At 36.7% G+C, this 10,267-nt stretch overlaps 1 protein-coding gene across 1 annotated transcript in view; it reads right to left on the reverse strand.

Moving 5' to 3' along the window:
• Positions 1-394: 394 nt before the first annotated feature.
• The window catches only part of DYNC2LI1 (dynein, cytoplasmic 2, light intermediate chain 1), a 19,387-nt gene continuing 9,514 nt past the window's right edge, over positions 395-10,267 (reverse strand). Inside the window, exons 8-12 of the mRNA XM_008936452.1 lie at positions 10,219-10,267; positions 9,808-9,878; positions 9,288-9,385; positions 7,335-7,427; positions 395-454 (exon numbers count right to left, since the gene is read on the reverse strand). The exon at positions 10,219-10,267 is cut by the window's right edge and continues 43 nt beyond it. Of these exons, the coding sequence (XP_008934700.1) occupies positions 395-454; positions 7,335-7,427; positions 9,288-9,385; positions 9,808-9,878; positions 10,219-10,267 (371 nt within the window). The remainder of the gene's footprint in view (positions 455-7,334; positions 7,428-9,287; positions 9,386-9,807; positions 9,879-10,218) is intronic.

Raw genomic sequence — 10,267 nt, forward strand, 5'->3', positions numbered from 1 at the left:
ATGCCTAGTACACTTTACTGTGCAGCTTCCTATTTTGGTTGTGAAAAGTTGTTTAAATACAAGTTTAGGGTAGGAGCATTCAAAAATAAGCCAAATCATGTGTTATAAAATAGGTAGAACTATTTCATATGCAAACCTATATCTGAACAATCGAGAATTCCTTTCTCCCCACTTCTTAAAACTGTGTGTCAGTACCACTATATACTTAAAACCTAGAATGAATACATAAACAGTTCTTTTTCTTAAAAATAACATCAGGAATACTTACTTAAATATTAATCTTGTAGTTTGATATTGCATATTTTCAACTGCATCAGATTAAACTGCTGGTGTAACGCTAAAAAGATTAATGTAATTTTGTAAATGTTAAACTGAAAACACCTAGAGCAGTCTATCAGTCAAAATCCATTTCTTTCCAGGAGTTAGAGGCATTTCTTTTATATTGTTCAAGTTCCTGAAACAGAAACATACATACATATTAATCTAATCATCTCTTTACTAAAAGTTATTAAATACTTACATTAGCCACTTGACCTTTGTGCTATACGTAATTTTATCTTTAACACAATTATAGTAAGTGTTACACATTTTGCCACATCTGCTCTCATGCAGGGAGCTGGATGTTATTTATTTCTTTACAGCTAGAGACTTTCTAAGGAAGATGAAATTTTGTCTTTTCTTAGACAGTCAGTTTGAGAAACCAGGCTCCATATGAACATACATAAATTTAACAAGTCCTTTAAAAGTAGAAACCAGAATTACCAAGCAGAAACTGTTTCTTACACATGAAGTCAGGGCCTTCCAAGAAGTGAAATGGATTGGTAATTCCTTACTGTTATGGAATTGGAACTAGAAGAATAATGCCTGCTTTGCTTGGTGCATTTCTGTTTGTTTGTTTTTTTAAGCACAGTACTGAAATGAACTGTAAGCTTTTACCTGACCAGTGGCCATAACCCAGAGAGCTTCCAGTGGGCCTCAGAAATCCCTGCAGAACTCAGGCTTGTCCAGAAAGCAGAAATACAGTTTAGAGGACTGTAATGGATGTTGAGGGAATCAACATACTGGATCTGTTCAGTCTGTGCTGCTGGATATTTGTGGCAACACTCTTCATCATTACTTAAGAAGGCCTCCAACGTGTTTGTGGGAAGGTGATACTCAGCTGAGGCACTGTCAGATCTGGCCATGCACTGCTTGCAGTACAACAAAAGCCACTGTGTCTTACTGGGATCAGAAGAGGTGCACATAAACCAGGGATTAGTGTATACGTGTAGCAAAGACCCTCCAGACTGGGCATGTGCTTTTTAAGATTGCTAATTTTATTTTAATATAATATAACTATTATTTAATAGAATGGGCTTACCAGAACTGACAATAACAACAAAATTCACACTTGGTGTATTTAATAAATGTATCAATTCTCAATCCAGAGCATAGAGGGAGGAAAAAGAAAATAAAGAGCAGAGCAACAAAGAAATAATAATCTAAAAATTATCTGGAAATAAAAAAATGGCCTTTTCTCTCTCTCAGGAAATAACTTTGAGGAGGAACTTTGTCAGCAGGGCAAAATTTTCAGAAAGCATCACAGATTCATGAGCAGTAAGAGGATTTTAAATTAGTGCATATTCTTCATGATGCTTGCAGGAGTCTAGTTTTACAGTTAAGGAATTGGTAGATGACTGACACAGAACATATTGTGGCTAGTCAAAATCTGGTAAGTTACATTATTAAATGCAAGTCTGGTACTGCTGGGCTGTTCTATCTCTGAGCCAGTCTCTACTCAGTATTTTCAGTCTTTCATTATTAATATAAAGTAATTATGATCTTGGAACATACTGAACTCTTGGAAACTTGCCAACAGTTAGTAACAGAAAGAATATGGTGAGATTTTAAGGAGCACATGTAGCCTCATTTATGCTAAGTAAATTTCAGTTCTAACAACTTTCTCTAAGGCTACAGGAAGGGGTAAAATTAGACAATGAAGTTTTACATGTAATGACAATGTTATCTGGGGGTCACCTGTACAGGTGCTGCCTAAATAATTAGCCTTACAGATTTATCATCTGACTAAACTGTTGTGAGAAAGAGGCAGACAGTTTAGCAGAATTTATTTTGCTGTAATTTCAGCTAGCCAGCAGGCAATTCAGTGTAAAGGCAATTCAAACCAATACAGAAATACAAAGTATCAAGCCTGCAGCATATATTAAACCTCTGTAGCTATCCCACTACATAAAAGAACAATACATGTTTATTTTGGAGACACATCTAAATAAGACTAACATTTAAACAATGAGAAATTAAGGAAAAAAGGGATTAAATGGGAGAAGATTTACAAACAATAAACAATTTCAGTGATTCAGGAGGAAGAGCTGTCAGGGAATTAGACTTCCTCAGTTTTCATGCAAAACAGAAAGTAAAATAAATCTTCAGAAGGCAGAAACATAATGGAACAATCTTTCTGCAAAAGGCTATCTTCCTGCTCATCAGGTCCTACACTACAAATGTAAGCAGGATTCTAGAATATACTGTAGCTACACAATCAGCTAAGAGATTTTCTGGTCCTATGAAAGAAGAGGTCTGAAAATACACCAAAATCTGCACAGTAGCATTGTGCTTCCTTTGTCTTCTGGGTACCAAGTATAGGGGGGCACAGATCAGACTTACAAAGAATTAACAACTGCAGTTTAAATATGCTTTCCACGTGCTTTGAGTGCTTTAAACATTATTAGTGCTAGCAACTTGTCCTATGCATCTCAACACTTTGACATTAAAGTGGATTTCTAAAATTTTTTTTAACCTTAATGCTTCTGTACTTCTGTGTTTCTATAAATTCATCATCTGTCAAATGGGGAAGATCACACCTAATCTCATAAAGGGATGGGGAAGAAAGACTTAACTGATGTTTGTGAGGCACTCAGATAAGATAACATTACTGCACGTTCTCAGAGAAAAAAAAATTAATACTTTTGTGTTCATTGAAGTGTCTGAATGGCAGGTTGAGAAATAAGGTACACAAAGAATAAGGATGATGAAAAGAAATACTGAACAATTGAATTGAGACATCAGCAAAATAGTATATGATCATGTAATTAAAGACAATACTGTAATGTCTACAAACAAGGAGCAAAAATTAAGCTTGGGGGAAAAGCCTTAATTGTTGCATTTCCTCAGTTCTAAGGGACTGATATGACTTTTAATTTTCTTTTTCATACAGTTTCTTATTGAAAGTGCCCTCATTTTGGAACGTGGTGAAAATAATCAAGTACTGAAACAAGGATTAAAAAAATCTTAAGCACCTAAACTTCAGTAGGAAATTTAATATCAGTGCTCTAATAATGCTCTTTAAGTTGATTTAAAGAAGTAATCCATCTTTTGTACCCATTTGGATGTGCTTTCAGGTGAACACAAGAAAGCTTATTCTTGGCAGCTGAGTAAACATCCTAAATAACTATGTGAAGACTAGCACTTACCCTCCTCTGGAGAAAATCAAAGCTGCTACTGCTCTGTTACCCCTGTTAAGGTGCCTATCACATGTCTCTGTGATTACACTACTCCAGTTTTAGGGGAAATAAGACTATGCTTCCTTGTGAGATGTTACAGAACCTCCCTGTCTTCTGTTTATGACTTGTTCAAGTCTTAGCAGCTACAGCCCTGTTTGGTGAGATCTGCTGGCATGACTTGTTAGCTGACATCAAACAGCACCAGGCATCTACTTGTTGAATTTTTGGAGTATCCTTTATGACATTAGGCTTCAGCTAAAGCTGGCACCAATCCCTAATGTAACACCTCTGTGTAACAAGGAGCAGTCAGTGTGGACTCTGGCACTGTGTGACCCTGACCTCTTAAGGACAGGATGGGGAGGCTGCCCAGCTCCTTGGGCTCAAGGTTAGCTTTATCTTTTGCTTCACTGAATGAAGCTGCAGTCAATGCCTTGATGAAAGAGGTCTCAGCACCAATTTTAAGTATTATTAGGACAAGGTACAACAGGACAGCCAACACCTGAACAAAGAAAAACCTTTCAAAGGACATCTTGGAGTACTTAGCTCTGTGGTAGAGAGCATTTCAAGGAAACAGAGCAGACACCCCCAGGTGCCATCTCACTGCCACCAACATTCAGAAGGAACCAAGGAACAAGCCACTTGGATGCTCCTAGCTGCTCAGAGGTGCAGGTTGTGCATGTGCAGCTCTAACTAACAACTGACAATATTATTTTAAAAGCTCTTACTCATATTCCAGTCACTTGTGTACCTAAAAATTCACTTAAGGTGACCTTAAAGCATCAAAAGCCAAAAAGCTGGCACAGAATGGAGAAAAACAGATTACAAGTTTGCCCTGTGTGCCATCTTATGAAGAGTTAACAGCAAGCTACATGTTTCAGGCCTAATAAATAAGCAAAATGAATGTTTTTCTTCAATCTTGAAACAACTGCAAGATTGCAAAGAGCAAAGAATTCCAGTAACTCCCCAAAAGAATCTGCTAATCAAGAAATACATTAAAAATGTAAATTCCAAAAAGGTCCCTGGTGCTGTCTTTTCCCTCTCCCAAGAGCTTAACTCCAGAGAATGAGAAGGCAGTAAACAATTGCAACAGCCCTGTTTGATGTAAACCTGCACGTCCTATGTCTGTGGGGTAAGAACGAGGGAAAGAATTCTGAAAAGACAGAGTTTAGAAAAAGAGATGTGCTCCATCTTGAACAAAGGCACAGCCAGGAGAAGACAGCCTCAGAGAGCTTTCCAGAGCAAAAAGGTCTAGAAATAGAGTGGTACATCTTATAGTTAACTCCAAAAATATTGGGGCAAAATAATCTGGTCTAAATGAAAACACACTCGTGGCAGAATGCTGATGAGCTGGACTCACCCTCTCCAGCCTAAAAGCATCTCAGCTGGCAGCTAGTACATGGAGTGAGCCAGGTACTTTCTTGCTTCTGTAATTTTTTTTAAAAAAACCTGTTCTCTAATTTTATTACTTGAGAATTTAACCTTTTACTCTGCTTGGGTGTACAAACCCTAGCTGCAGACTCACCTTTCAGCCAAGGCTGCAATGTTGGAATTGATTTACTTAAACTTTGTATTGCCACAGTTATCTATAAATCTATTACAGCAGTCCTGGCAGCCTGAGTGAGGTGTGCTAGTCCTTCTATCAGACTCAGTGACAGGGGATGTATCTTGTTTCTGTTGCTACGTTTTAGTGTTTATTTTTCCTTTAAAGCTTATCTTTGAGATAAACAAGCAAACTGGTTATCACTTAAGAGTCCAAAGTGGCATATTAATTAACCGAAAGTAACCCAGAAAAATGGTGACATGCACTTAAATGATTTTAAAATAGCCACTCTTGTCATAGGAAGCTTTGATTTTTCATTTTGTCCCATGATTTCATTAGCGACTTGTTGCTCATTAAACATCTTAACATACTCTTCCTCCTACACAACAGATATCATAAGATTCTATAAAGAATGTCAGACTTATGAGGCATTTAAAATCAAATTTGATTTTTCTGCCACTTTTCACAGAACTGGGAAATCCAAAGACACTTCAAGAATCACTGCAGCTACAGAGTTCTTTTAGATGTATATTGCTATCTTAGTGCATTTCAAATTGAATGAAATTCTTGGAGTATATAACATTTTAATAATGTGCAAATAATCTTGTAAAAATTAAACTTCACAATAGAGAAGTTCAGGGAATAGCTGCAGATAACAAAAGTAATTTTCTCTTTAATGCTCAAATTACTTGTAGTAGTCCAACTAAAAGAAGCTGCAGTGATTTGAAATGCCCTTGAACAGATTAAGATTCTAAAAGCCTGTCTCTTTTGTTTAAAAGCTGAAAATTAATAATTTCCTGTAGGATTTAATCAATGCACACCAGTATCTTCTTTTGCAAAACAGAACTATTATCTAAAAACAACAAACCCAGTACAGCATCTATTGATTTGGCAGCATACAGATATACCAAGTATGAGATTACATTATAAATTCCAAAAGCAATGTGCTTTACAAATTTAAATGATTTCTATGATTGCTCTTGATGTAACAAATTCAGAACTGATGCTTGCATTAACAGAGTATTACAGGTAATGCACCAGTTCAAAGACTGCAGGGGATTCTTGAAATTTCTTTATTCTTTTACATTATTAATGTATTTCTTTGGATCAGGTAACTACGAGTTTACTGCCTTATGCAATTTAACTACTCTAAAAAAACCCCATGATGGCAGTAACAATCTAATCCTTTGGCTTTCTTTTACAAGCATGCAAAAAGATGAAATTTGCCATGGTGTTTTAGAGTCAGTTGAGATTAACTGCAGTGCAATGCAATAAAACTGCCTTTCATCTTAACACTGGGTTTCTGTAAAAGAATATGAGATCTAGAGTCATACAATCCATCCCCTGAAAGCACTGTTAGAAAAACCTCCTTTAGCCACAGTAACTTGGTCCACTGGACCAAGTGGCATGTTTCTCAGTCCTTCTAGCAAGGAATTTTTTGTCTGTGAAACTGATCTATATGAAATAATAGTTTCCAGACTCAGTATGTGATACTTCTTCCAAACGAAGAAAAATACATAAAACTTGGGTTGATTTTAGCAGACTCATACCTACACTGCTGATGAAGGCTAGATACAGTATTTGCACTCACAGGATGCCATATGCTGGTACCTATAAGACCATGATCTAACCCTCCTCTATTAATTCACCACAATTGCAGGAAACACCAAAATACTTCAAAATTTACAAGAAAAAACAAAGACCTTTTCCCTTTTTTTTTTTCCCCTCCTGAAACTCAGGGGTTAAGCTAAATATCACTATGTAGAGTAACTCTGTTAATTTTGTTAAGATAAACTGAACAGAGCCTGCAAACTCGAGTCAGAAATGTTATCATCTCAGTATCTTTCCAGTTTAAATAAAAAGTTTTGAAGGAGAAAGACAAAAATAAAAAGCTAAACAGTCCCCAAACCTTGGTACCACTACCTAGACTTTGTCCTAGTCAACAGCCAAATGAGAGTCCAGGGTGCAGGAATGAAGAAATTACTGCCAAGAAAGCTTCACAGCTTTGCTTCAATATTATTTTAGTGAAACAATTCTGGAAGAGAGTTAAGAGGGAAAACTTGAATTATTTATTTCTAAAGAAACTACAGAGCCAAAAATCTGAGATCTAAGAATGCTCTGCCAGCTTGATGTTTACCAGTGGGAAAAAGAGGCTCAACCAACTACAAAGTTGAAAACTAAAATTAAGTTCTTTAAAAGCAAAAAGGGCACTATGAGTATACTCTACAAGTAAATCAGCAACACTGGTGGTTCTGGAATGCTCAACTCTGAACAGCAACTGAAAAACCATCACACACCTGGTTTTTCTGAGCTCTCATGACATCGACTTCATACTCAGCATATTGTAAATCCTGTGCAGGGTCCTTGGTATCTTGTAAATCACTGGAACTCTAGGAAGAAGAAATGACAAAACTCCAAATAATAAAATGTAGCTTTTGTTCTTTGAACAAGAAAATGCCATGCTGTTGGTCTAATGGAATTATTTAATACAAATGTATTAAAATATGGGATTTATAGAAGAATTTTGTGCTCTAGGACACAGATCAGATAAGAAAAAAAAAATCTTAGATTGGTAAAATGATGAAAATGTAATAGTGCAGTTAGATCTTAAAGAAAATATTTCTTATTATTAGTAGTTTATTCTTCTCTCCTCAAAATGAAAATATCCTTTCTGGCCTATGACATTTGGGCATAGTTAAGGGTGCTCTTGTTAGAACATTTAATACTCAAGACTAGAATTCAGTTCCAGTTACCCAAAGTGTTACTTCAATAGCCAAAAAACTGATTACTATCTTTCTGCCAAGTACCTGGAACTACAGCTTCAATTCCATAGAAGCAAACATACTAATAGAAAGAAACACTATCAAATAAATATTTTTTTTTTTTTAAATATTGTCCTGCACATTTCTCCTTACTCATAACAAATGGAAAGTAGCAAGAAGTCAATTATACAAAGGATGGAATAAAATAAAGCAAAATCATTATTAGATGAGGTGACAGAAAAAAGATATTTACAATAAAGCCTGTTTTGCAACCAAACCAGAAGACTGGGAATCTACATGGTAACTGTTCTTTGGGTAGATTTATACCTTAGAATGATGATGGAGTTTGCAAGATGAGAAATGGATTTACTTCTCCATCTGTTTCAGGGGGAATTCAGGAGTTACTGAGGGGTGGAGGGTATTTGTTTGTGTTTTAGAAAGCTATGAGGAAAAACAACATTAAAAAGTAACAGTTCTGTCTAGTTTCTGAAAAGTAAAGTTTAGTCTTTCTCATCTGAGGTCATACTGTACTGAGAATGGCATCTTAGTGATTATTTATTCCAGTCACAAACCACCAGAAATAATTTGTGGACTTTTGACAGGTAGCAGTCCACTGAGTGGGAGAGGGTGAATTCAGACAACTCCTCATCACAAATGGAGATCCATAGACTGAAAACAAGAAAAAGCCCTGTGTGTGCACCAGAATTTAAGGCACAGTTTCATAGCCCTGACTTGACTTCCTTGCCTGCCCAGGTAAGCTGTAGGGCAGGAAATGAGCAGGGATAAAGTACAGTCTAGAACACAAGGAGAAAGCAGCAGCCTCTATTTGCTCAGGTCAAGCAGAAAAGAATTTTGATTTCCCAACAACAGCAGTTATTTTAATTGAAAAGAAGTATTTGGGAGTTTGCCTTTTGGGACCTGAAACTTCTGAAAGATGTGCAAGATTTATCACTACATAGGTGCCGAGGAATTCTCATTACCTTGCATATTCAAACACTTCCCATAGCAAAATGACAGATTTTGGCAAGGAGCTCTAACACCCTCACCTCTTTCAAAGCCTCATCCCCTACCAGAACAAGGATCAGCAGCTTGCTTCAGCCAGGAAGAGCTCTCCTCTTGGAAAGCCACTGTCACTTTGTTTAGCTGTTAGGAGAGAGGTCACCTTATAAAATTCAAAAGTGTTCAGTACAGCTTGTCTCTCAATAGAGTAAGAGCCCATAGTATAACTTTGGAAAAACCAGAAGGTTCCATCAATACTTTGTTACCAAGTGTAGGAAGGTGACTGAAGCTGCAGAAGCTAATAATCAAAGCACCACTACATACAAATCCATATCTTTTAGAAAGGTGTGAATTCATGAGGCTGGAAGAAACAGAACTGCTACCTGAGACTACATTTCCAGTTGCTGGGTTTGAAAGGCAAAAATTAGGAGTGACGTTACTACAATTCTGTGAGAAAAGCAGCTGTGCAGCAGCCATGTCAATACCTACCTTGGGAGGAAATGTCTTCTCAAATACTTTTCTCCACAGTTGCAAAGGTGTGCTTGCACGCATCTTCCCAATGTCACTGTCAGAGGCAGGTGGAGGTCCTAAGGATGACACACAAACTGATGGAAGTATATTGCCATAACAGGATAAATTCTCAAAGAATTCTGGATCATGATTATCTAATTTAGTATTTTATCTTCTACAGTGACAAGCTGCAAGAAGTTTGAGAAGACATTGATCTTCCCCCATCAAGTGGGCTGAGTGGTATTGTATATTGTCTTTTCTTTCAGATCTAAGCTTGTTGGTACTTTACTGTTTGAAGTTGTCCCAATACTACCTAATAAACCTGCACAAGTATTTATCAGTAATACTAAATCACAATTATAAACTTTCTAAACCCTTTCCTTCAATAAACTGATGCTGATGTGCTATACTTGAACTTTATTTTTTATTTGCTTAAACTTTTTTTCTCATTTTCAAAAACAACTAAGCAACAAACACAGTGCACATGAAATGTCCTGACCTATTTGGCTCAGCGAGTCCCGACCTGCTGGTATGAACAGGGGTTTGCTGTGATCCACTGACACAGACTTGCTAAACAAAAAAGGAAACATATCAAGTGAGCATTTAGCAATCCATGAACAGTGACATTATTGTAGCCAAGGTGAGACTCCCTCTGAGCTTTGCATACAAATGTGTGTACATAAAAATCCACTCAATTCTAGTGGTGACCATGTTTCTAATCCATCACTTCTGAGATCAAAGCCAAGGAGTTATCAGAAGCAAGCAGCTGAGACATAGCAGTCCAAGCCCACCAACAAGAATCTTTCAGAGATCACATTTAAGGAGAAAAAAAGATTTTAATCACTATTTTTTTTAAATACTTCTTGGACTCTAAGTAGGACTTTTAATAGTTGGACAATAATTATGTTACCTTTTATCATATCCAAATGCCAAGTGATTAATAAGAACTCGGGCTTTCA

This window comes from Merops nubicus, unplaced genomic scaffold (assembly GCF_000691845.1).
Source record: "Merops nubicus isolate BGI_N331 unplaced genomic scaffold, ASM69184v1 scaffold3523, whole genome shotgun sequence".
In the NCBI taxonomy this organism is placed as follows: domain Eukaryota; kingdom Metazoa; phylum Chordata; class Aves; order Coraciiformes; family Meropidae; genus Merops; species Merops nubicus.